Here is a 28,000-nt window from a genome sequence, read left to right as displayed (position 1 = left end):
CTGAGTCAGTTTACCGTAAATCTGGTAATAGGTGGACCGACTTGGACCGCTCCTCTCCGGGCAGAGCTGAAGTCGCGCCAGACCTGCTGGAGGAGCATCGTCAGGACCGTTAGACCCGCAGAGATGGCGAAGGAGGGAACGGAGACGGCGGAGGAAACCGAGCAGATGATCGAGAAGAACGGAGCTAAAGAGCCGGAGAGCGCCGTTAATGCACCGGATTCCAAGGAAATGCGCGCGGTGCTGCTCTCAGGCTTTGGGGGTCTAAACAAACTCAAAGTGACCAAGAAATCCATGCCTGAGCCCCAAGAAGGAGAAGTCAAAATTCGCGTTAAAGCATGGTACAGCATGTTTAATTATCCTTTTCCTAATTCTTCTTTTCTTTAAGATATTATTTATGATTTTTTTTATATGTTTGGAGATGTGAAATGACATGTTGCAGGAAATCTGCCATAATGAACAGGTGCTTAAGGATGAATGAGATGAGAAGAAATTGCATTGAATTTCTGAATAATTTTATACAAGTTACAAGTGCAGAAGTATTGGAACATGCTGATTCATATGAGCCATTTCAGTTTTACTAGGCTATACTGGTACCTTTGTACAAGTAGCACTGGATAAAATGGGCTACAGATAGAAATAAGTAGATGGAGAGAGGAGAATTGTGTGTGAGGGATTTCAGGTTAAAGTTATTGCATTGTGGTTGTTAAAAAATAATGAAACACTCCATCAGCATCAGCACCATTTTGTACAGCCAGCTTGAAAAAAAAAAAAAAAAACAAGACTCTCTGTGTAATCTCTGTGTAATTATAAAATTACAAGTTTAATATATGATTTTTACAGCGGCTTGAATTTCCTTGATCTCATGGTACGTCAAGGAAATATTGATAATCCTCCAAAAACCCCTTTAGTGCCTGGATTTGAATGTTCTGGAATAGTGGAAGCTGTGGGAGAAAATACTAAAGGCTTCGAGGTACGTGACATTATTGTAGACTTTCATCTACACTCATATGTGTCTAACTATAAACCTATATAGCTAAGTATACCTAACGATATATATGGTTAAATCTGCAACCCTTAAGAGTTCTTTGGCTTGTCCCTCCACCAGAACCATTTTAAAACTCACAGCAGTGTTTCCCTATCAGAGACAGTACCTCATCAGAGGGTTCTCTACAGAGGATTTCAAGTAGAACCCCTTTAGGAAGCTTTAGGAAGTCTTAACTATCTAAAGAACCCTCGAAGAACTGTGTGTGTTGTATATGTTAATACAACTTGCCACTTTATATTAGTTCCATTAAACGATCAGCCAATCACCATGATCGTTCACTAACTGTGTTCCTTCCTCGTAATATCAGTAGCTTATAATGACCAAATATCTGCACACTGTTAAATATTATCATTCTATCAGTTCTCTTAGTTGTGCATGATGGACATGTGCATAAAATATAATGCATAATCAGTGATCTGATCTGTCTGATTTGGTTCAATTGAAACCACCTAAAAAAACATTTCTAATAATGAGTGCACTCCCTTAAGGGTGCTTTGGGTTGTCCCTCTTTGAAAACCCTTCAACGTTTTATGTAGAAAACCCTACAACAAAAGGTTTCCCTAGCAGAAAGGGTTCAATGTAGAACCTTTTTTTTTTTGGAGGGGGAAGCAAAGAATTCATCCAATGAACCTGTGAAGAACCCCTTTTATAATTGATTAGATTTTAGACAGTTATGCAAATGAGATTTCATGAACTCAGTCCCTTCAATATTTTTTCTGAATTTCTTCTACATTATTGGATAAGTGTATGTATTTTATGATGTGCTTTCAGATCGGGGACCGGGTAATGGCCTTTACAAACTACAACGCCTGGGCCGAGGTGGTGTGCACGCTGCAGGATTGGGTTTATAAGATACCTGATGAGATGACTTTCCCCGAGGCTGCTGCTTTCTGTATGAACTTTGTGGCTGCGTTCATGATGCTGTTTGAAGTGGCCAATCTCCGGGAGGGGATGTCTGTTTTAGTTCACTCAGCAGGGGGAGGAGTGGTAAGCCTCTCAGCCTGGGGTTATGGTTATGAGGACATAGAAACAGCACCAGAGAAATAATAATAAAAAAAAACAACAACGACAAAATAAACACTTTAATACTAGGATCTTATTATTTCAATATTTTAGGCTTATGACATAATTCTTGTGCTGGTTATGGGAACATGCTGTAGCACATACAGGAAAAAACTTAGAAGAAATAAGAATGTCATTATTGCAGTACTTTGTAGCTATTATGTAAGCAATAAAGCATGCCATGAAGTGTTTTATTCCTATTACAACACAGCAATTTGGCAACAATTACAATTTTCTGTGTATCAAAGAATGACATCATACTTTTTAAATACTTAAAAATACTTCAAACTTATAGTTACATTTAAGGATGTAGAACATCCATGAAACAAGTAAGTTCCTATTATCACTACAGCTTTTCCTTTATATTCTCTTGAAGTTAATACGTTTTTAAAAAATTCGCCACGTTACAGAGAAAGTCCATGACGGGAAAGCCTGAAGCTACAGCTTTGCCTATGATTGTTGCAAAGTGCTGACATTAGAGACTCCTTCCAAAGATGTTGAATAAAAATCCCCTCACAGAAAATTTCACCATATCAACGACTGTATCTTCTTCAATGTTAAATAATAACATGTTTGATCTGTTTATTATTAATTTTAAATTTCTATCCGGTCAGAATTGAGAAATCAGCAGCGCTGTCGTAAAAAGCTACATTTATGCAAATGTCAATTAAAGATTTTTGTCAGAAAAGACACTGGGTGTATGTTGACAGAACTGATGTTTGGTGACAGTCGTGCTGTTTGCTGTGTTGTTTCAAATGCTCGCAATGTATAATTCGATATTGCTGTGCAGAAAATCAGATCACTTGTCAAGGATGTGCTGCATTAGTGGTAGAAATGTATGAACGTTTAATTAAATCATACCAGCGTTGTCATTTTCTCGTATTGTATTACATCCAGTTTACCTCAGTGACAGTTTTAAGGCTGAAGCCCTCTCCTGTTTATTTATGTATGCTTTGTTTTCAGGGTCAAGCTGTTGCTCAGCTGTGCGCCACCGTCCCCAACGTCACAGTGTTCGGCACAGCCTCTCCCTTCAAACACGAAGCCATTCGGCACTCCGTCACACACCTGTTCGACAGAAACCTTGACTATGTAGCAGAAGTTCGAAAGTAAGCAGACCGATGTCTATGTGTGTATGCTTTGTGCACCGTTTTTAAACCAACGAATATTTGTGGCCCATTTTAAGCGATTTTTTCCGATCGCTTGATACCTAAAAGATGTGATGTGAGCCAAAAGATGGTGAGCTTAGAAAGGAACAGAGTGTGTGAATGATCAGGATATGATAATGTGAGTCACGCTCAGAGGACAGCGCTGGTCTGAGGAGGCAGACGTTTACCTTTTCTGGATCTGTGTGGCTGCAGTCCCCATGGCAACACTCCGCTCGGCTGTAGTGCTTTAATGGAAGGAGGAGCACCAGAATACTCTTTCAAACACACACACACACACACACACACACGCACAGACCTTGAGCTCTTGCCCCATAGTGGACTTTCCCTAGACATTACTTAATGTGATTTCAGATGGGAGGAGAATAACGTCATGTTGGCCAGATTACCTTCTGATTCATCTTACTTTGCATATTGGCAGTGATGACAAAACTATTTGTTTCAGGATTCATCAAGTAGTTTCTGATCTGCCGGACACACTGCAAGCACGGAATGATGCAATCTTAGTGTAACGTTAGCGCTCCATATGATCAATATGAACACCCTGAGATATACGCTTAGCTTTACGTGCTGATTGATATATCTCGAATAAAGCCCTTGTGCACATTCGCGTGCTAATAAATAGGAGTAAAATGAGTAGGAGAGGGGAGATTAATACTCCTTTCATCCTTCCATAGCCCCACATTCCTCTCAGGATCAGGAGAAAAGCAAAATTAAATTGCTCTTTCAAGTCGGTCCTCACAATAGGTGAGACTCTGGGTATCACAAGGCCACAATGCAGGCGGTCTGAACAGCCGACCAGAAAAGAAAAGGCCCTGGGACCACTCCATCTTAATGACATAGTTCTCATGCCTTTCAGCTTGTCTTGTTTGTGGGACTCACCACTGAAAACTGTTCAGTCTTAATCATGTACAATTTCTGGCTCTTGTTTTGTCAGAACATTCATTAGTTTTCCATGGGAGAGGCAGACTGTTGCACAATGAACCCCAAACTAGAAGTATAATTAAGAGAAGACCAGCATAATTTAGGATAAAATTAGGGATTGATTGACACTACTATTTTCAGAATTTTTTCATTTATACTTATACTGACACAGAAATGAGTAACTTACTTAGTATTAATCACAGAGCTTTTTATTTAGCTCTGTTAACGTTGCTAGCTGCTGCATGCTGCTGGCAATGAACTCCTTGTGCTGAGTTTTATGGTATGACATTTAGACAGTATCTTCAAATAGAGAGAGACCGACCTGAGGACGCAGAGCAGTATCAGGGAGCGCGGTCATTAAAACTGAGCACAATGTGTCATGAATTGCACTGTTAACTCGCAAAGTGTAGACTCTGGCGAGCGAGGGAAAAACGAAGTGCATGTCTCAGTGCTCAGTGGTCGCAGAACTGAAGTGCTCTCTAACATGTACGACAGTTTCTCCAGACACTCGCTTCACTTCTCTGGCTCGTGAATACGTTTGTGTGTACACAGTTCATGGTACTTTGCATTTATTTTTGATGGCAATGCTCACTGATACTGCTATAGTCCCTCCTATGGATATTTGTGTTGTTTGTTCAATAGCATAACAAAGTATTCTAGCTTTACATTACATAGTAATATGTGGTATTGAATGTTGGTCTTGCAACATTTGGCTTTTCAACATTTATGAGCACAGTATGGGGCCGATACCTAATATCAATATCGATCTGGATGCATCCCTTGTTAAAATGATTGACTAGACAGTAACGATAATCTCTTCTCTCTCTTAGGATCTCCCCTGAAGGAGTGGACATTGTTCTCGATTGTCTGTGTGGTGAGAACACGGGGAAAGGTTTGAGTCTCCTGAAGCCCCTTGGCACATACATCCTTTACGGTTGGTATTTTTGTTAAATCATAGATGCATTTGTGTGCAAAAGTTTGCAGTCTCTATTGTTTTTCAATGGAAGAAAGGAACAAATAGGGGAAAAAAAGTTTAAAATGAAATGTGTGTGTATCCTGCAAACAAGACAACAATCTAAAATGTAAAGCAAATTCACTGTAACTGTAGTTTGAAAAGATCCAAAAGCAAAAAAGTTAGTTTTTTCTGTAAGCTTCTGGCTCACTGGAACTGATATGAAGGCAGAGTTATAACAGATATGCCAGCAAGAGTGGCCAAATTTTTGCCAAGGATTGGCTGAGGATCCAAAATCTGCTCTGTTGTTATGAAAGAGGTTGAAGAAAATTATTGAAGAATATGTATTTCATGTTCAGAATGGGAATTGCACATTTTAGGATCTATATAATTAGTTTTTTTCTTTAACCAACATCTTAATATACACCATTGGACAATTTTTGTTACTTGTAATAGTGAAACCTAACACAAGATCTTGCTGCTAGAAATAATATTTCTTCTTTTTTTAATTCCTAAGGGTATGAAAACCTTTGCACACCAATGCATCATTTATAGCTTGGAAAAGGAAAGGGTTAAAAATAACATGAACCGCCATTTGACAAAGATAGATCCTTTTGAAAAGGCAGTGCTAATAATTTTACAAATACAATGAATATTCTCTATTAACTCTCTAATTATTCTTTATTATGGACTTGGACATTTTACTTCTGGGCATATTAAAGCATCCATTATCCATGTGAGGTCCAGTAATGATGATTATAATGGAAATACAGTGTCAGAGTTCATACCTAAGGAAAAAAAATATAATTAAGACCCCCTGCTGAATCAGAGGGCTGAATTTCTAACCCTTTGGATCTCATTTGAAACGAGCTACATGCAGAATATAAGGACAAAATTATAGTTAATTCACGTAATGTTAGTAATTAATAATTAATAATCCCTGAATTTTATGTTGTAGCATGAAGCATTTTTAATGGGCGAGGAAGCTGTCAGGGCTGGCAAACATATTGCTGCATTAGAGACGAATTGTGACAGCTGAGACAATTCCATTAATGCAAAACAGTATGAAATCACATATACTGTTATTTCTTCAAAGCAGGAGTTCTATTAAAAGCTATAATGTTATGATTGACTTTTATGCTTGTAGGTTCTTCAAACATGGTGACAGGCGAGACGAAAAGTTTCTTCACCTTCGCAAAATCTGTAAGTGCTACATGGATTGTCATTTATTCCTCATTTGGTTGATTGAAATCCCATCCTTTTTGTGCATGGCCCTTTTTAAATTGGAGGCACAACTTAATTCTTGTAAAATGCCAATTTGCCTCTTCATCTCCAGTGGTGGCAGGTGGAGAAGGTTAACCCCATCAAACTGTACGAAGAAAACAAAGTCATGGCTGGATTTTCGCTGCTCAGCCTCCTCTTTAAGCAGGGCGGCTGCAGCCGAGTGAAGGCCGCTGTCAACAAACTGCTTTCGCTCTACAGCGAGAAGAAGATCAAACCTTTAGTGGATTCTCTCTGGGCTCTTGAGGAGGTAAGCAGATGACTGGAAAGATGTTAATGTGGTAGGAAATCATCGAGGTCATTTTCAGTGCCGTATAGTAGCGGTTACACAAGATAACTGGCTCTTTTGTCTAAATCTGCAGCATGTAAATATGTGTGTAACTACGGAAAGCCATTCAAGGCCAATAATACATACATAAACATGACACTACATCTCAAGGACTGATTGTAACGTGAGTTGTAAGTGTAGCAGATGAGCGCTCTATCAGCTTATTCTTTAAATCGTCAGTGCATTTTCTATACAGAAGCACATATTGAATTAAAAAAAGTGTTCACATTGTTTTAGTAATTTGACAACTTTAAAATATAGAATTCAACATTCAACGCATGATAAGTATATGATTATATATTATAGATTACATCCAGTGCACATGTTGCAATTTCATGACCTCGAATTGTTACACAGTAAAAAAAAATTAAATGCAAAATTATAGCATGTGCTGGATCAAGTGCTATTCTATAAGCTACCAGTGAATGAGCGTGGAAGCCATATTATTAAATTAAACCAAATTTGCAGTGATATACTGGCAATATACTAAACCTACTAGATGTTTATTTCAGTGCTTGTGGTGGAATCTTCTCATTTACACATAATCATATTAGTCTTTTTATTTTTCTTTTTTGAATTGTCTCTTGCTTTTATGTTATATTGTAATACATTTGCCAGCAAAAAAAAAAGCTATTTCCTTCTTCAATCCAATTTTCTAACCCTGAATTTTTGGAGGGTTGAAAGCAATGAAATGTGTATGAAAGCGGTGATTTAGATGCTATTGAAAAACTCTACTTTGGATGTTTCTAATGAAGAAAAATCTGCAACTTTGGAGGTGTGAACTACACTCAGGTAATTTGCAAAATCTGCATGGAGAGCTCAGGACATCGACTTAAGCAGCTGTGAAACCTGAGTCTGAATATGCAGAACTTTCCACACATAAATATTGACTGAACTTTTGGACTTAAGTCAGAAACTTAAGTCAGCAGCCCTAAATATAGCTCTAAACTGGTAACTCCCACATAACTTCTGAATAGCGCAGAAGTCTATAGGTACATTTGAGGTCTGTATATCGATGTGTACAATTTCAGTATTAAATCTGTGTTTTAATTTACTGCTCTCTCCAGTTCCTGCTGAAAGTTTCCGCCCACTTCCGTAGTAATATTTTTGCATAATTTTGACAATTCAGAGTAGTTATATTTTGTTTCTCACTGGCGCTTCATGTTACCATTTTTGACTAGCGCCACGTACTCTGAACAGATGAGACACATTTGTTTTGAATTTGATGTGAGGAAACTCAACACATCCTTCTCTGTCCATTCATCCTTAGAAAAAAATACTGTTTTAGTCATCCACTTTTATTTTCCACGTTTTCCTCCTAATTTTCTCTTGGCCAGTTCCCATCAGTTCCTATGTTTTCAATGTGGCCTTTCTTTGTCCTGCGAGCTTCATGTCTGAAAGCCCGTTCCTGCAACTTTTTTGGATCACAGTCTCAATGCACACTTCTACATCCAACAGCTTTAATCTAATCTAAAATTCACCACACACAAAAAAAATGAGGAGTAGAAAACAAGTCCATTCGCTTTATTTCATTACCACTAGTTCGAGATGCACTGCATTATCATAGTCGACGATTCTCTATTCTTCTGTCTTCCTCCAGCTGTCAGTCAGAATACTGCTTCCAAACCTGCTGTCAGTCAAAGTTTCCCCAAAGCCCAAAGGTAGTCAGGTGAAATGTGGCCAGTGGCGGTATTTTAACAGGAAGTGGCATGCCAAGCTTCATCTGTTCAGCAGTGCAATCAGGAGCTGTCAGTAAGAGCTCGGGATCGAATGACAGGTGTACTTTCCAGACCATTTTTGATAGATCCGGTTTTGTTTTTTTTTCCTGCCTACGCAGCCAGCCGGTCCTCCATCACTTTTGATTAAGATTAACAGACCTGCACATGTTGTGGAACCAGCGATGATTTAAAGAACTGGCTGTCATTTGCGGTTTCTTCCATTCTGCAATTTATCTTTTATGTTGGTAAGAAATATCCTTATGTCATCATCCCCAGCCCATTTTTTTTTACTGTTGTGGTGTTAGAGCTAGTTTCTTTTCTATTTCTTATTATTTTTCCATGGAGTTGCATTAGGTATCTTTACTTCATTCTCACACACACACACACACACACACACACACGCACACACACACATGCGCGCGCACGTCCTTATGCTCGTCACTGTTCCCCACATCCAGCTGGATTCAACATTGATATCTCACTGCTTTATTGCATCAACTGTGAATGTCTGTGTGAGTGTGGAGGATGTGTGTGCTGGAAAAACAAACATGCATTAGGATTCTTTGTTTTTGTGCCATTTTACACCCAGTTCCTGCCAACACAGGCTTCAGATTGTCATTTCTTTTATACGTGTGTTTGTGTTTCAGAAGAGCCTCTTACAGCTGCTGGGTGAGCAGTAACAGCAGTACAGGTTGTGTGTGAAAGTCTTTTTAGTGAGCAAATATAAAGATTAGCTGAATTGATAATATTTCACTGCCAATATTCCACGCAACTAAAAGCTTTGCTATTTATGGGATGTTCATCGCTACTCGATGTGACATCCCACTTTACCGGGAGCTGCATAGTCAAGTCGCACAAGCAGCCCAAATACTTGATTTTCTGCCTCCAAAGCCACAGCGAAGGATGGATTTTTAGATTCTACTTTTCAAGTCTTCAAGTAGATTATGAAAAAAAGCCTCTTCTGATATCCCTTGAAATTTAGTAACAGTAATCCAATGTGATTTGCTTTCACAGCTGAGAAGAAATCTGTCTGTGAGACCAAGAGGAATATTGATGCTGAGCGATTAACACTATTTGCTTTTCTTCAGAGCCATTATGTCAATTAAAATACTGAAAATATTTGAAGTTTCTAATGATTTTACCATTATAGAGGGAGAGAGACACAGTGTTTATCTTCTGATTCAGCTACTGGATGAATTATTAGTATACAACGATCAGCCATAAAATTAAAAACACCTGCCTAATATTGTGTAGGTCTCCCTTTTGCCATCAAAACAGCTCTGACCCATAGAGGCATGGAGTCCACAAGACCTGTGTCACGAGGTGTACTGTGGTATCTGGCACCAAGACGTTAGCAGCAGATCCTTTAAGTCCTGTAAGTTGCGAGGTGGGGCCTCCATGGATTGGACTTGTTTGTCCAGCACATCCCACAGATGCTTGATCGGATTGAGGTCTGGGCAATTTGGAGGCCAAGTCAACACCTTCAACTCTTTGTCATGTTCCACAAACCATTCCTGAACAGTTTTTGTTGTGCGTCAGGGTGTATTATCCTGTTGAAAGAGGCCAATACTGTTGCCATGAAGGGGTGTACTTGGTCTGCAGCAATGTTTAGGTAGGTGGTACATGTCAAAGTAACATCCACATGAATGCCAGGACCCAAGGTTCCCAGCAGAGCATTGCCCAGAGCATCACATCGCCTCTGCCGGCTTGTCTTCTTCCCATAGTGCATCCTGGAGCCATCTCTTCCCCAGGCTCCCGGTCGTTTACAAGATTAAAAGAAAACGTGATTCCTCAGACCCGGCCACCTTCCTCCATTGCTCCATAGTGCAGTTCTGATGCTCACATGCCCATTGTAGGCACTTTCGGCAGTGGACAGAGGTCAGCATGGGCACTCTGACCAGTCTGCGGGTTTGTGGCACTGACCCAGTCGTCTAGCCATCACAATTTGGCCCTTGTCAAAGTCGCTCAGATCCTTACGCTTGGCCATTTTTCCTGCTTCCAACACATCAACTTCAAGAACTGACTGTTCACTCGCTGCCTAATATATCCCACCTCTTGACAGATGCCATTGTAATGAGAAAATCAATGTTATTCACTTCACCTGTCAATGGTTTTAATGTTATGGCTGATTGGTGTATACTATAATCATACTTTGGCAGATGATTCCTGCCAAATTGGACCCAATGGCTCTTACTGTTAATTACTATTACAGACTTCCTCATAAAAGTCCTTATAGGTCCTATATAAGTCTGTCCACTTGGTGGCCATCTCGGCAACGCTTTCTGGTAGTTATATCCAGTCAGTCATACCACTCGAGACCAGGCTCCTGTCTACTCCTGTCTACTGAGACCCATAAAACCCAGGACGAATCGACAAGATGTTGTTTGATTTTAAATCACTTAAAATATGACAAAAACAGCATAAACAATGTGCAATCTTTGGTGCCTGTAACACTTTAGATTTTTCAGCTTGCTCCAGCTACTGCACATGCACACTTCTCTATAAAAAGCGGCTTAAGGGTTTCATGACGGCGACCTTATTTATAGTTTCTATGTTAACAGTGATATCATCCTAGAGAGTAGGCCAAATCCCAAATGGCTTTACATGCACTACAAAGGGCAAATAATAATGGCTTCTATATCCTGTGTAATGTGCTATATGGCCAAGAGGAAGTCATTTAAAATCCCCCCCTGCGGCTCAGCTCGGCTCATTAGCTAGCTCCGCTGAAGTTTAGCTAAACTGGATTTTACAATTTATTTGCCCTTACAGTTTACAAGTATTTGTCTTTGTCAAAAGTTTGAGAACTGCAGCTTTAGGCTGCTGGAATTAACTTTTTTTTTTCTAGGAATGTAATAATGACTTCTATTGAGTTGTCTTTTGAACTGTTGGAGGCTCATGACTTGGCCTTTTCTTTAGGCTCAGACAGTCCAGGAAGTCGCTTATATTGAATTGTGCTGGCTTTCTTTTTAAAAATGGGTACCACAAGGGTTCATTGGGTGTATATCAGTGCTAGCTTCCTAAAGTTCTACTCTCTTTTCCAAGTGTGTAGACAACCGCTTTCACAAGTAAAACAAATAACTTTCTTCATCCCTATTGTAGGCATGGAGACTCTTTGAAGCAAAGGTTCCTCAAGGGTTCTTTGGATGGTTAATGGTTCTAAAGAAGTTCTACTTGCAAGCCTTTGTGAAAGGGAAACCCTCAATGGTAGACTACGTCAAATTTTTTAAGGGTTCCCCAGAAAGAGCCAACTTTCAGCTGCACCATAGAGTGTAGCTAATAATGATCACAATAACAACTTTGGAGTATATCATTCATTTTCTTATGGGATGAGATTAGATTAATGTGTGCCTAGTGTGATTAGAAATATCTCCTTGTTACGCAGAACAGACACGGCATGTGTGGGCCTAATCACCTGACTGTGATGATGCCTCCCCCAGAGAGCGCGATCTCACTGCAATTCCTATTAGCAGAAAGTGAGAGAGGAAGAGAGAAGGAAAGACATTTTATTTGAGAGAATCAGAGAGAAAAAAGGAGAAGAGAAAGGGGGAAATAAGAATGTGGCCTATGGTAGCAGTCCAAGTGGAGACGGTAATGTGCTCAGCAGGAGATCCTAGGATCTCATTACCTTTGTGCAGTCCAGATGCTGTCGCTCTCTTTTTCCCTCCCTGTGGGGTGAAGGAAGATGTCTCTCTGGATGCTAAATGGAACATTAGGATCGCCGTGAACCTTTTAAGCTGTGGTGCAATATCTCTGCAACAATGATGAGCATGTTGGCTTCTCATATGCCTCTTAGAGGTCGTTAAAAGGGATTAAGTTGTCGTGCTTACACATTTGCAATAAGTTCCGTGCCTTAATTGCATATGCAAGGAATTGTATGTAATGTGTGCTGCATTAAATGTCCTATACACAAATCGTCACACACATGCACCATGTGTTTGCATTAAATTTAATTTTGCACTGATTCTTTTTGCTCAGGGTCCCATTTCTCAAGCTTGTGATTCAGCTTGTCACGATCCTGCTGTGAAGCTCCACGTCAGCGACAGCTACGTGGCCGTGCTTTTAGCAACCACATCAGTTGCCATGCTAACCTGGGAGCTGCTCTGATGGCTGAGTCTGGTGACCCTGTGTAATGAGCACTGCGCAGTCAGTATTTGTCAGACAGCCAGAGGCTTCGATGAGCCCTGAGCTATTGCGATCTGCAAACGTGTCTAAAATCTTAACACAAGTGACATCTTGGTTCAGTAGTTAATTGATCCGCACTAGCTTAGTATTAATGATTTGCATGAGGCACAGTGTAAAGTAATTCTTACTTGCGTTCTTAGGAAACTCTCAAAAATATTGCCAATAATATTGATGTGATTATTGATGGGAAGTCACACCATATCGTGGTGAATTCAGTGATTTTTCTAAGAAATTTTAATAACGTTTGTACATATTCCTGTGAAATTTTCAGGAGTATTGTTGATATAATGTGATATGCACTCACTAGTCATGTTATTACCCCTGCACATTCATGCAATTATCCAATCAGCCAATCACGTGGCAGCAGTGCAATCCATAAAGTCATGCAAATACAGCTCAAGACCTTCAGTTAATGTTCATTTCAAATGTCAGAATGAGAAATAGTGTGATCTCAGTGACTTCGACCGTAGTTTACAGAGAATGGTGTGAAACTCAAAATAATCACTTTTTACAGCTGTGGTGAGCAGAAAAGCATCTCAGAATGCACAACACTTCAAATTTTGAGGCAGCACTCAAGTGTTTCATTCCACTTATACCACAACAACTTGCCAACATTTACACTTTGTATTTATTAAAGAATGACCCATCATACTTTTTAATCGTTTACAGTTACATATAATGCTGTGGTACATCCTTGAGATAAGTTACTTCCTGCTATCACTTATGTTACAGCAGCTCTAATCAGTTGTTCTGTCACCAACCTCTCTTTCTTTTTCTCTCTCCTTCTTTCTGTCTTGAAGTTAATAAGACTAAAAACACATCTTGCCACGTCACTGAGAAATAACAAATGGCAAAATCCTCTGTCCTGAAGACTTTTGTGTCTGAAAGCTTAACGTTACAGCTTTACCTCTGACTGTTACCAGGCGCTGACACTGGAGACTCCTTCCAAAAATGCTAAATAAACATCTCCTCACGAAAAACATCGCCATATTAATAAGAAATTTTATGTGGAGCATCTACCATACAAACCCCTGTGAAGGAGCCGTTACTATAGAAACGCTAATGTATTCAAATGAGGTCATTAAGATAAACCTGATATTCCTTGAAGCTAGAAGTATTGTCAGAGCTGCTGTTATGGAAAATTCAGAATCGAGCATTAAACAGTCTGTTTTATAAGATATGATATATGTGGTGAATTCAAACACTTCCTTTACTGACAAATTAGTAGTTTCTTCAGGTAGTACAGTAAATTATACTGCGAATGCTTTTTTTTTTAGCTATAATTACACCCTGATCCAACTTCCTGCATATTATTTGTTAAGCTGTTTCCCTAGCTTCATCACACTTGTAATTAACATCAGGTTCTGTGTGACCGCTGACCAACATTTGTATGTCCATGTAATTGCCACCGTCGTCAACACAACCCCATGCCACAAGGCATTAACCAGTGGTATATGGCTTGTATAGCTTGCTCTGTTATTACAGTGGAAAATGCATTAGTGACATGTCCACTAAATTGTTGCTTACACCATTCATTCAGTCGATGCGTTCATTTTCGATTTTCCCTTACTGACATTTTCTCACTCTGCCGCTTATTACGTGTAACAAAATCAGTCCCATCTATGATCCATAAAATTCAATTAGGTCTCTATTGGTTTTCCTTCTAATTGAATTATTCAGGCCCTCATACGTTATTCGCCATGGAACAAAACCTGTCAAGGGTGAAATGACTAGTGAGATTTCGAATAGTGTGTAACTATGGTGAGGTTGGCGAGCCATTTTTCTCTGATTATAAAATGGTAGGTTGTTTGCGAAAGGAGCACACAGTGGAACTGAGCAAGAGGAATCCGACCTTATGTACTGCTGCAGAAATTTTATTATCTGTGGAAGCTCATTTCCTGACCCTGTGTAGGCTGTATCTTAAATAAAGGATGCTTTTTTGAGTTATTTAGACATGTGACACGACCAGACCAGTCACCTCAATTCAATTTGATTTAACAATAGAAATTGTCACAAAGCTGCTTTACAGAAATCTGGATGTAGATTTAGATTTCCAGTGAACAAGCCAGAGGTGACAGTTGCAAGAAAAAAAACTCCCATGACATGAGGAAGAAACCTTGAGAGGAACCACACTCAAGAGTCTTGGGATGAGCACAGGACAGTCTTTATGATTACAGCAGCAGCTCATAGAAACAAATCTGCAGTGTCCAGGTGAAATTATGAGACATGGGTGTAAAATGTAACATCTTGATCTTCAGGTTCTCTTCTGAATAATTTGCTTGTGAGTGATGCAACCAGAAAAAAAATGATGACAGAGATGGACAGGGCTTGAATCCCAGAAAGATCAGGTTCTGGTCATGGTGGTGGCTATGGTAGTTTTTAATTGACAGAGATAAAGGGCTTTCAGAATTCTTTCTAAAACATTTTATTAATAATTTGAACGCACTATCTGAGCGGAAATAGTACCAATAATCACTCCATCACTGGAGGATATAATGTCAATCACAAAATCAGTTTCCTCTCAATGTTAAGTCATGTCCTGTTTTAAGTCAGTGCTGTATTTTAAATGTGGAGAAGGAGGGGGTTGTGTTTTGGCAGCACTGTTGCCAACTCTTCAGGAGAAAGTAGATAAAGCATGCTCAGAAAGTTGCTAGAAGTGATGAAGAAATGATGCCATATGAAGAAGGATTTATGAATACAAAGAATTATTTTATCAGGATACAAAACAGTAGTTTAGAACGTATTTCTTATAGAAAGGAGTAGTCTTTGGTCATGGCACTACAAACTAAATATTTGCGTATTTAAAAAAATACTAACAGTCACAAAGAAATCCCGCAACAAAGGTGCTAAAGTGGTAACACTGGAATAACACAAGTCATTGCACCTCATTGTACCTTTTACAATAAATATTAATTATATGGCTATTTTTGATAACCTTAACCCAAGCCTAGTGAGACATGGAAGAAAAATTGACCGGCTCTTTACCAGGTTCTGGGGACTTTTTTTCAGTCAGTCATGCATCAAATGTTTGATTTATGAATATTTAATATTAACAAAATAGTAATTTTGCTCAGGATCTATTATACTAAGAATGTGCTGGTTTAATTTAAAATGCAAATGAGGGCAATCCATCATGAACATGCAGTAACGTTAGGTGAAAAAGTTGCTTGTTTGTGAGAATGAAAGGACGTGACGCAAACTGAAGTTGGTTATGAAGTTGAACTGTATGAACTGGTGAAAAATTTAACAACCAAAAGCAATCAAAAGAGAAGCTCAAATCGAAATTGGTCTTCTTGTACACCCCGATAGCTCACGGCCTTTCTGTAGATTGTGTATGATGATCTTTGGTTTTGGACTGCGTCACTGTGAGAGTTGCGGCTGGGAAAAAAACAACCAGATGCTTGCGGGAGAAACTTTGACCTCAGAATCTGAGTCATCACCACCTCCGTTCCCGGCAGCATGAGCAGGCTCGTATAAATATGGCTTCAGTCCTGGGGCAAAATTTTTATGCACCAGAATGAATTCTTCCTCTATATTTCTCTGGAACATCCAGTTTTCATAAGCCGATCAAGCTCTAAAAGATAAAACCAAAACTGCACCTGCCCAAATAGCGAGTGAATCGGATCATTTGGTTCAGCTCACGCATAAGAATGGACTCTTTCAACTCCCGAATGGCTCATTGCATATTTGTGGGTAGGGTAGCTAAGGGTAGCTAGATTAAAATTCGTCTAGCTAGACTCATCGCACATGGACGTTTCAACCATGGGAATCAGTCAGTCAGTCAGTGAGCGAAAATGCCTCTTCTCAAAACACATCCGAGATATGGGAGAAACCTGTCAACTACAGATTTCCAAGATATCCACCAGATAGATATATCCAAGAATATCTATGACTGTAATTTAATAAAAGAGTTCCATGGGATTTCATTCTCTTTTTTTTTTTTTTTAAATCTATTATCGTCATGTCTTTAATAAGAAAGACTCTGAATGTAAATTTGTGTTCTCCATTCAATGAGAATGTAGCCACTGGTTCTGTAAGGGTATCCCAGTGAGCTCAATGAAAACCAGCCAAGAAGAGTCGGAAGATGGTTCATGATGATGCGTCTCGCAAAAAGTTAACGATCCCACAAGCTGTTGGAAAGCCTGCTACAGGCTGGTACCTCTCAGCAGGATGCATGTTAATGCACAGTTCCTCAGGTTTGAAAATAGATTTGCTGGAAGCAGTTTCTTGGTTACCAAATGTGCTGAGTTGAATCCAAAGATCGACCATTTAAATGTAATGATCTTGCTAATGTTTGTTAATGCACCTTTGCATAAAATCCTGATTTTAATTTATATATATATATACATATATATTTCATGTATCCTTGAGGTGAAAATGCAAATGATGAAGACTTTTATTACAGTCACTGCAATGGAGCCAAGGTTTCTGCTGGCTTGGGTGTGTAGGGGGGGGGGGATTAGAGAAGGATGAAATAACACTGACTCTTCACTAAACCATGCTGAGCTTCTTTGGTACAAGCTGCCAATTTATACTGAGATAAAAACTTCCTGAGTGGCGCAATGGAAGAGAGTCCAGAAATCACAAGGAGCCGGTTAATAAGTTTCCTAAGGAATTAGATTCCTGATTTAATTGCTATTCGGACTGTAAAAGCCATTTTGTTTGGTGGAAGTAATAGTGATTAAGTAAGGAATAACACATGACTGTTACAAAGTGCTGACACTGGAGACTCATTCCATAATAAATAACTCATAACAGAAAGCTTCACCATATCAAAGATTGTAGTGTTTCTTTGTTAAATAACAACAGGTCTTATTAAACCTATATAACCTATATCATAGGAAAATAAGACACATCTGGGTGGTGTAATACGGCCCAATCCGAAGCGGAGTTACCCCATCCCCCACCCCCCCAAAGTAGATTATTTTTTCTATAACAACACTGCCTGAAGTGTGTTATTCCTATTATACCATAGCCATTGATTACAATTTTTAATTTATTAAATAATACCACATCATGCTTTTTAATAGTTTTTTTATTTTTAATATTATAGAACGTCTGTGAGACACGTATCTTCTTTAGTCTTAACCAACTAACAGAGGACATAATCATTCAGCAGTGTGTTGAGAAGGTTAGACTCTGATGCTACAAAAATAAAGTTCCTGCAATGTTCTGAAAAAAAAATATTTAATAATAACGGCCTGCTTCACAATGTTCTTATAATGTTTGGTGCTTTCAAAAGACACAATCCGTTCACTGATTAACTAGAGAGAAAACTGTTACTAGGCAACTGGGAAATACAGACACCAAGAATAATCTGGCTAATGAGTCAGGCTAATGATTGAGCTAGCTAGCAAGTGCACAGCTTGTGACAACAAATGAAGTAAAAACAAGACAAAACTGTTGGGAATATCAACATTTTCCTCAGATGTGAAGTTATATTTCCAACAAAAGACCTTTTTGTTTGTTTAGCTGATCTGTGTTATATGTGTATTTTATCTAATCTGTGTATTTTGTTCTTGTGTTAGCATGCTAGCGCAAAAATACTCACCACCTCCTGCTGTTAGTCGCTATCAAGCTATCAGCACCTCCCAGAAATAGAGAATAAATAAACGTGTTCAACAGCAACAACAACAAGATAAACATCCATCAGGAGCCATCATGGATAGTTTTTCTCTTTCACTCTTTTCTGGTTGTTTATACTCTCACTCTCTCTGTCTGTCTGTCACCATGAAGTCAGACTTATTTCGTGCCTAAAGTTGACAACATTTCATGGATCTGAGGTAGCATATGACGTATATGTACAAAATTTTCTGCCACATGTTACAGGATTGTGAGGGCAACTCATAGCAGCGCACGAACATCATATTATAAAATGATTTTTTTGTCCCCTGACTCAATAATAACGTGTTTTTTTTTTTTTTTTCACAAAAACATCATCACACACTGTAGCTTTAAAAATTTCGGTTTATGTTTGAGCCTCACTCTTTTCTGGTTGTTTATACTCTCACTCTCTCTCTCCTGTCTGTCTGTCTCCATGAAGTCAGACTCATATTTTTGTCGCCTGACTCAATAATCACATATGTTTTTTTTTTATTTAACCTTTAGTCTTTTTGATCATGTTTTAGGTTTCATCATAATGCTGTATATACTCATATACCGCAGCACTGTTGAATGCTTGATTCTGATTGGTTAGAAGGTGTTGATTAATTTTCTATAACATCAGCTCTGATAGTAGCGCTGTCTAATTCAGATCATATGTTTATATCATATGTTTCTAATACATTTTCGTTTCTAGTAACAACTGCCACAGAGCAAGGTGGACGCTCCACATAAACAGATTTTAAAAAATGTGTGTGTTTGTTGATGTTTTCTGTAAGGAGATGTTTATTTCACATTTATGGAAGGAGTCTCCAGTGTCAAAGCTTTGTAACAGTCATAAAGCTGTAGCTTAATGGGTTTCACCATTTGTGATTTCTGGTTTCTCAGTAACATGACAAGTTTTTTTTTTTTTTTTCATTTTCTTGTTTTATAAACTACAAGATGGAGAAAAAAGAGAGAGAATACAGCTGCGATAATGTAAGCGAAACAGGAATTAGATAGTCTTGTGGATGTCCTTCATCATAAACCTTAAACTGTAAAAAAAACGTTATTTGTTGGCAAATTGCTGTGGTTTAGGAGGAATAAAACACTGGTGGATGTGCACTTATAGGAAATGAATCAACTCTAGGGCTGTAACAGTAACTCCGCATTGCGTCAGGGATCACATCACCCCATCACTGATTAATTTCGTTTTTTTTAAGTCTTTTATTCCTTACTTAAATCTGAGGTAACCAGATAAGCCTGCTGGCAAAAGAATTCCACCAAGAAGCCTGAATTATTAATGCTGTTCTCCAAACTAAATGCACTAAATCATCCGCTCGCTCGCCAGAAACCACGCTGAGCTACCGCTGAGGTCACTTAAGAGCGAGGAAGCTTTTAGAACCGAACCTGGCACAGAACACTAAATGTATTCCCGGGCGACGCTGAGTCAAACGTGCACTTTAACAACGATACAGCTGGGGAGCAAGACCTAGCCGGCAATGGTAAGAAGTGAGTTTTGCACTGCAAATTACCTTCCTGAATTCAGGTTATCACTGTAAATCAGGCACATTATCATGCAGTGTGGGTGCAGCTCACAAAATATGCTTTGTGTCCATGAAACACTGGAGTGATTCAGCAGCCAATAATGAGTCATGATTTTACCAGAACAACAAGCCAGCTTTTCTTCTGTCAAAAACAGATATGACTCAGAGATTTATTATAAAATCAATATGCTTGGTTTTTATGCACATAGACAATTAACGTTATTGTATGTTAGATTTGCATATTCTATCTATCTATCTATCTATGAACCATATGATAAAATTATGACACGATATGAAGGGTCAATCTTGTGTTTGTGTGACTTATTAGCCTGAATAGCTGGGAGCTGGATGCATTTTATCCTTCTTATCGCAGTGGCTTCATTCTGAGGCAATCACACCTTTCTTGCAATGCCACTGAGATGAAACTGGATTTGATTCGGGGGAGCTGGAGACATTGCGGTTCATGGTTTATGGGGCGAATGATACTCAGTGGAGGATGAGTGGAGGTGAAAAACCAAGCATGGTTTGGCGGCAGCAGAGCTGCTTTTAGAGCTGAAACACACTGTGTTCCCTGTTTACAGGCTGCATCTGCTGCAGGAAACACAGAATAAGGATTATGAGGACAGTCCTGATTATAGCCTGTGCACAATAGAAATGGATGCCAAACAATAGAAGAAAATAGCACACATTATAATGCATTATTTGCAGTATTGACACAAAGGCTGAGGCTAAAACGTTTCATGGTTAAAGGAAAAATCTACCCTGAAACATTAAATATGTTTATAGTGAAATATTTGTGATGTGCTTAGCGATCCTGGTGCTAATGTGTTCTGTAATTTTTGTTTGTTCTTCTGAGAAGTTAGCGGTTGTCTGCCTTGCTGAAATCACGAACGCAATTACAATGGTGTTTAATAGGAGGAAAAAAATCAACAAAGGGAAAATTGTAAAGTTTAGCTCCTAAAAACAAAAGAGCAAAAGCTTCATTTCTGACTCACCATTTCCCAGAAAAATTCAACAAGGAAGAAGTAGAGACAGCAAATTTTGACAGGGGTGTCAATAATTTTGCCACACTTGTTTTTTGTTTTTTGCCACACTTGTTTTTCTCCAGTTGTTTCAGTGAAAATTGATTTTATCTAAGCTAATAATAGTAATATATTTATCTAATGCTGACGTTTGTGCTAGTAGCATAAGACATTACAATTTTTCCCCCTTTTTCTCCCCAATTTGATCACCAGCTCTTCCCAATCACGTGACAGCTATCAGCCAGGGAGGGTGAAGGCAAACAGTGCTTTCTCCAAGACACATGACGCCAGCCAACTGCATCTTTTCAGACTGCAGTATAACACACTGGGAGGAAAGCGCTATCTACCCTCTTCTGCATACATGAGGACATAGATGCCCATGATCGCCTAGTGTGACTGTGATTGACAGGCCAGAGAGACTATGCCATCTCTCCCACCCAGAGACCATGGCCAATTTTCTGTCGTGCCAGACATTATACGTTTAACCCTTTCCTTATTGTATTTTAAATGCAGTGGTTAGTACCTACCAAAAGTGGTCCAAGGAAGGACAACCGGTGAATCAGCGACAGGGTCATGGGCACCCAAGGCTCACTGATGCATGTGGGGAGCGAAGGCTACCCCGTCTGGTCTGATCCCACAGACGAGCTACTGTAGCACAAATTGCTGAAAAAGTGCATCATAGCTTGCTGCGTATGAGGCTGCGTAGCCACAGACCGGTCAGAATGCCCACCCCTGTCCACTGCCGAAAGCGCCTACAATGGGCACGTGAGCATCAGAACTGGACCATGGAGCAATGAAAGAAGGTGTCCTGGTCTTGTGAATCACGTTTTCTTTTACATCATGTGGACAGGCAGATGTGTGAGCATTGCTTACCTGGGGAAAAGATGGCACCAGAATGCGCTATGAGAAGAAGGCAAGCCGGTGGAGGTAGTGTGATGCTCTGGGCAATGTTCTGCTGGGAAACCTTGGGTCCTGGCATTCATGTGGATGGTACTTTGACACGTACCACCTACCTAACCATTGGTGCAGACCAAGTACACCCCTTCATGGCAGTGGTATTCCCTAATGGCCTCTTTCAGCGGGATAATGTACCCTGCTACACTGCAAAAATTGTTCAGGAATGGCTTGAGGAACATGACAAAGAGTTGAAGGTGTTCACTTGGCTTCCAAATTCCCCAGATCTCAATCTGATCAAGCTTCTGTGGGATGTGCTGGACAAACGAGTCCGATCTATGGAGACCCCACCTCGCAACTAACAGGACTTAAAGGATCTGCTGCTAACGTCTTGGTGCCAATCATAGTATATTATAAGTATTATTATAAGTAATAAAAACATCTAAAGAATCTCGATATGTTTTGAAATCATTTACATGTGAAAGAGTTAAGGTCAGAGCTGTTTTTTAGGTACAGGAATGAATTTGTAAAATGTGTGCATCTCCTTTTTACTCCAGGTGAAGGAGGCCATGCAGAGAATCCACGACAGAGGAAACATCGGAAAGCTGATTCTGGATGTGGAAAAGTCTCCCACTCCTTTAGTGAGTAACACAAAAAAGTGTATTGTGTGTCTGTATTTGGGTTTGTATAAGCGTATGTGTGAAATATCAGTGATTTGTAAACTATGATCCATTCTGGTAGGTTTCTACAAAACAAAGGGTGAGATCAAGAAATGAAGAACAGCCGCTGAAATCAGAGCACAAGGGAGCATTTAGCGCACCTGTGCCTTGCTGACAAGGAAAGCTAGAAAAAAAGAAAAACAACTTGATGACAGTGATTGAGAAATTCTAGGACTTAGTTTCCATGGAGATCTGTCAGTACGATGCTGAGGGAGTTGGCGCAAATAATGGCTTATCAAAGCACAACAAGAACATTCTACCTCTTGCTAGAACTACAGTTTCTGTCAAAATTTCATCTGATGTTCCTGTGAATTTTCCTGAGATCAGGTTATTAGGTGTCCACCTATGCCTCGTAACAGAGGTACTGCCTTTATTCCCAAATTCGAATACACATCTGCACTTGCTGACGGAGATCCTCGTGCAAGGAGATGAAAGTAATTAGCTAATGAAAGAAAAATATAAAAAAAAAAAGAAAAGAAAGGCTTTTGAAAGCTAGTAATAATCTTTCCTGTTATTCCTGAATCCTTACAGCTGATTTTTAAGGCTTAGAAAAAGCTAAATTTAAAAGTATATATGGTTATAATTGAAAATACCAGAAGAAAGAAAGAAAGAAAGAAAGAAAAGATTGACGAAAAAATGTAAAACTATTTTTAAGGCTTTCAGAAGCTGAATGTAAAACTGTAAATGTTTATAACTGATATTAAAGACAGACAGACAGACAGACAGATAGATAGATAGATAGATAGATAGATAGATTAAGCCTAAACATTTACAAGTGTAAATGTTTATAATTTGAATCATAGATAGAAAGAAAGGAGAGAAAGAAAGAATTTAATTAAATGAATAAAGAATCATTTCTAAAACTCTAACAGATGTAAAATGTAAATGTTTATAAGTGATCATATTGGAGGAAGGAAAGAAAGAAAGAAAGAATACTAAAGGTTAAAAATAAAATGAAATGGTTTAAAAGCTTACAATTTTTAAGAGAAAGTGTTTCTGATTAAAGTGAAGAGAATGTAATCAAAAGAAAGAAAGAAAGAAAGAAAAAGAAAGAAAGAAAGAAAGAGATTAAGGGGAAAAGGCTTTCAAAAACAATTTTTTCTGTATAAATTGTTTTTAAGGCTCTCAAAAGCTGAACCTTTTTTCAAGTGTGAATGTTTATAATTGAAAGAAAGAAAGAAAGAAAGAAATAAGGATGGAGGTACTTTGTTGAGTGGCGGTTTGTGCTAAAGGACATGTGCTGCTCCTGCAGATGGCGAGCGACAGCACCGAGACGAGCGAGGCAGGTGAGGAAGAGGAGGAGCATGAAGGAGACAGTGATAATAAAGAGCGAATGCCCTTCATCCAGTAGACCCCAGTGATGACCCCCAGTGGAAGGAGAGACTGTGACGGGATGAGTCTCCTGTGTTCCCCCACGCTGTAGTGAAGTGTACGAGTGTGTGACTGTAGTGCGTCTGAAAATATCCTTCATGCCAACTGTCCAACTCAAGTGCCATTCCCAGCACAGTGCTGAATTGTTCCAGTGTTTCCTGACCATGTGTGCTCTTCTTCTTTACAGGTCTGTGGATGTTTTGAACGTGTGTAGTTCTGTTGTATTAGTGACTGAGGAAAGCAAGGCTCAGTGTCCGCTGTGTCCCTTCAGGTTTCCCACAGCCTGTAGGGCACCGTGCTAGTCATCAGGCAAGAGCAAGGAAAAAATTCTTTATTAGAGATCTTCAGTAACCCAAAACCTGAAAGAAAGAAAGAAAGAAAGAAAGAAAAGTTTAATTTTTTAAGGCTTTCAAAGAATTAACTATTTACATTCATAAGTGTTTCTAACTGAAATTATAGAAAGAAGGAAAGAAAGAAAGACAGAAAGAAAAAGAAAGAAAGAAAGAGAGAAAAAAGTTACATTTTTTAAGGCTTTCAAAGAATTAACTATTTACATTCATAAATGTTTCTAACTGAAATTCTAGGAAGAAAGAAAGAAAGAAAGACGAGTGAGAAAAATGTTTAATTATTTGTAAGGCTTTCAAAGAATTAACTATTTACATTCATAGATATTTCTAACTGAAAAAGAAAAAAGAAGTAAAGAAAATGTAAAGCTATTTTAAGGCTTTCATAAGCTTAACAATTTAAATGTGTAAATGTTTCTAACTGAAATTATAGTAAAAAGGAAAGAAAGAAAGAAAGAAAGAAAGAAAAATGAAAAGAAAAAGAAAAGAAATGGAGTGAGAAAAAAAGTGAAGTTATTTTATGGCTTTCAAGGGCTTAACTATCTAAAGTCATAAATGTTTCTAACTGAAATTATAGAAAGAAAGAAAAGAAAAAGGAAGAGTAAACAAAATGTAAAGCTAATTTTAAGGCTCTCAAATGCTATCAATTTAAAAGTTTAAAAATGACTGTGAAGAATGTTACATTATTTTCAAGTCTTTCAGAAGTTTAACAATATAAAAGTGTTTCTAACCAAAATTATAGTAAGAAAGAGAGAAAGAAAGAAAGAAAGAACAAAACAAACAAACAAAAATCAAGCAAAAAATGTTGAGATGTAAGAAAAAAATTAGAGGAAAATGGAAACAGAAGAAAGAAAGAAAGAAACAAAGAAAGAATGTAAAATTATTCTTAAAACTCTTGCCTTATAGTTTAAAAGTGTAAATGATGGTTGAGATTATGAGAAAGACAGAAAGAGAGAGAGAGAGAAGAGATTAACATTTTAAATGATTGATGGAAATGTTATGGAATAAAAAGATTTACTTAGTGCTGTGTACAATATATTAATGTTTATCAGTAAGAAATACAACTGATTCTTAGAAAGAAAGAAAGAAAGAAAGACTCAGTGTCCCTTCAAAGACAGATTTCCCAGAGCCTTTGGGGTTCCACGCTGGTCACACGGCAACAGCAAAGAAAGTAACTCTTTCTTTCTTCGATTATAATTCACAAATAATGGAGATTTTCAGTAAAAGTACAAGCAGAAGAGCAGCGTGAAGGAAAAGCAGTGGATGTGAGAGGATTTCTGAGTCCTGTTGGCTTTGTGATTCTGCATGTGTGTGTGATTCTGTGTTGTGTTTACACTCTGGTGCCTGTGCTGAGTTATTGTTTCAAAAAGTATATTTTTGCAAGAGTGTAATGTGTATAGAGAGAACTGTACCTGTACCTGTACCTGTGCCTGTAACTGTGCCTGTACCTCTCCATACCATATAACTGAACCCTGTTCTGTGCCTGTATCACATATACTGTACTCTGAAAGAAGGACATGCATCATACGTACTTAATAATCACACATATCTGATCAGCATAAATATCTGAGAATCATATATATCTAATCTAATAATATGACATTATGATTTTAAAAAAGGACAGAATTTAAAAGTCAACCTTTATTAGTGAAGTTAAGATTTAAAAGACTAGCTAGCTTTTGGGACATTTATCAACAGCAAGTAAGATGATTTATTAGAAACAATGTCAAATTAGAAACAAAGTAGAAAGGAAGGAAGGAAGAAAGAAGGAAAGAAAAAAATGAATGAGTGAAAGTAAGAAGGATGGCTGTACTTTCTTTTGTGCCAGTTTGTGCTGAAGGAAATATAAAATTATTTTTATACTCTCTAAGCCTTAACTTTTGAAAATGTAAATGGTAATGATTGAAATTATGAGGAGGACAGAAGCAAAAGAAGATAGAAGGGAAAATGTTCAATTATTTCTAAACCTCTCAAAAAGAAAGAAGGAACGAAGAAAGATTTGAAAGTAAGCAAAAAATAACTTGAAAAATCATAAGAAAGAGAGAAAACACTTGAAAGAGAAAGAAAGAAAGAAAGAAAAAGAAAGAAAGAAAGAATGGAGGGAAATGTAAAATTATGTTTATATGCTCTAAGCCTTAACTTTTGAAAATGTGAATGGTAATGACTGAAATTATGGGGAAGACAGAAGCAAAAGGAGATGGAAGAGAAAATGTGTAATTATTTCTAAACCTCTCAAAAAAGAAAGAAGGAAAGAAAAAAGACTGAAAGTATAACTTGAAAAATCATAGGTGAAAGAAAGAAAGAAAGAAAGAAACAAAATTTAAAAATTGCTTGTAAAACTAAGTGTTAAAGAAAGAAACAAAGGGAAGAAGAAGAGAAAGAACATTCTAAATTGTTTTAATTATTAAAGCTCCCAAAACTTTGAGCTCGTATAAAAAGCATCTCATAATCATACAGCTCTGATAATAAAACATTAACAGTTAGATGAAGGATAGAAATTAAAAAACTGAACAGTTATTAATAATTACCTTATCTGACAAGAAACTAGTCTCTAATCTTCATTGCACTTTCATCAACACCATGATGAGGAATGAACAGTGACGAGGTCAGTGATAGGCTGCGCTCAGTATTACACACTCCAGTCTTTCCATAACGCCAGTATGTTGTGTGAAATTACAAACCCGGGATATAAAATGGCTTTTTCCTGTTTTTTTTATTTTTATTTTATTTTATTTTTTGCCTATAGTGTCTCAAGTGTGTGAAAGCTCATTGACTTGCCTTAAAAAGTAAAACCCTTCATGCTTGGTAATTGTGTCTAGAGTCGTTCCAGGCAGAAAACGGAATAATGTTTAGATGTAGTGTAGCTGATAGTGCTTTTACTATGTTGTGCGTAGAAATTCGGAGTTACGGAAATAAAAAGACCTGCAGAGCATTCGTGTGCAGTCTTTCTTCTTGGGTTGGATTTACAAAATCCAAAAGACAAATCATATTGGGCCAATCAGTAGCCCAGGATGAGAAGATTTTGTGTTGGTTCGTTATTAATAGTTAGCAGCAGACGTTTTTACTACTCTTATTCAACAACCAGGGAATAAACACCCTACTACTGACTTTCACAGAACAAACATTTTCATTTTTCTGGTTGTGGGTAGAGAAATTCAAGTTGCAACTTCGCCTGGACCCCTGTGCTACAAAGTGGGAGAAAATACATAGATGCCTCATTATCTGATGAGTGAACTATATTTTCCTCCTCAAAACAGCAAACTGTATCGTCAATCTTATAGATTTACCAAGCGAATATATCCTGTATGTAAACTGATCTAAAGCAAATACTAGTTTATACAATTTAACTTATTTAAAATAAAAAAACATGCTACTTCTGTTAGTGTTGATGTTTTGAGCAGCCATGTTAATTTGACAGCGTGGGCTGAACTCAGGGTTGAGGAGATCTTCCTGAGTTTCCAAGTAGAGTTGAGAGGACATTTTCAGATTCAAAGGTCAGAAATTCTGAGTCGAATGCAGCATTATTGCATTATGTTAGTTAAGATTTTTTAGCCTTGTCAGTTAGGTTTGCAGCTAACCACATCATGAGACTGGAAAGCACATTAGCAAGACACTTGAAAAAAACACTTGAGCAAGAGCTAGCTAATGGAATTGGTTATTTGTCCACCCCTGAAAAGAACAGAAAAAAAGATTTCTTCAAACTTAGTAACTCTGTAACTTAGTAACTTAGTTACTTTGTTCCGGTAAAAGAAGCAAACAAAACGAAAGGTACCCAAGATTTCGTTGTAGCTACGATGATAAGATGTAGCACTGTTCTGCTGTTCTGCTTTACAGATCGAGAGAGAAGATCCCGAGATGTTCGGATTCA

General features: G+C 38.2%; 1 protein-coding gene across 1 annotated transcript; it reads left to right on the top strand.

Annotated features, from left to right (window-relative positions):
* The first annotated feature begins 11 nt into the window (after positions 1–11).
* Positions 12–27,064, top strand: vat1l (vesicle amine transport 1-like). Its single transcript, XM_026930724.3, has 9 exons — positions 12–338; positions 841–970; positions 1,817–2,032; positions 3,071–3,213; positions 5,025–5,128; positions 6,294–6,349; positions 6,483–6,677; positions 22,256–22,339; positions 23,670–27,064. The coding sequence occupies exons 1-9, from the start codon at positions 124–126 to the stop codon at positions 23,766–23,768; spliced, it is 1,242 nt and encodes a 413-aa protein (XP_026786525.2). The 5' UTR covers positions 12–123; the 3' UTR covers positions 23,769–27,064.
* Positions 27,065–28,000: the final 936 nt, after the last annotated feature.

The sequence above is a fragment of the Pangasianodon hypophthalmus genome, chromosome 11 (assembly GCF_027358585.1).
Source record: "Pangasianodon hypophthalmus isolate fPanHyp1 chromosome 11, fPanHyp1.pri, whole genome shotgun sequence".
Taxonomy (NCBI): domain Eukaryota; kingdom Metazoa; phylum Chordata; class Actinopteri; order Siluriformes; family Pangasiidae; genus Pangasianodon; species Pangasianodon hypophthalmus.
The sequence above is the reverse complement of the archived record's forward strand: the minus strand, read 5'-3'. Positions and strand labels throughout refer to the sequence as shown.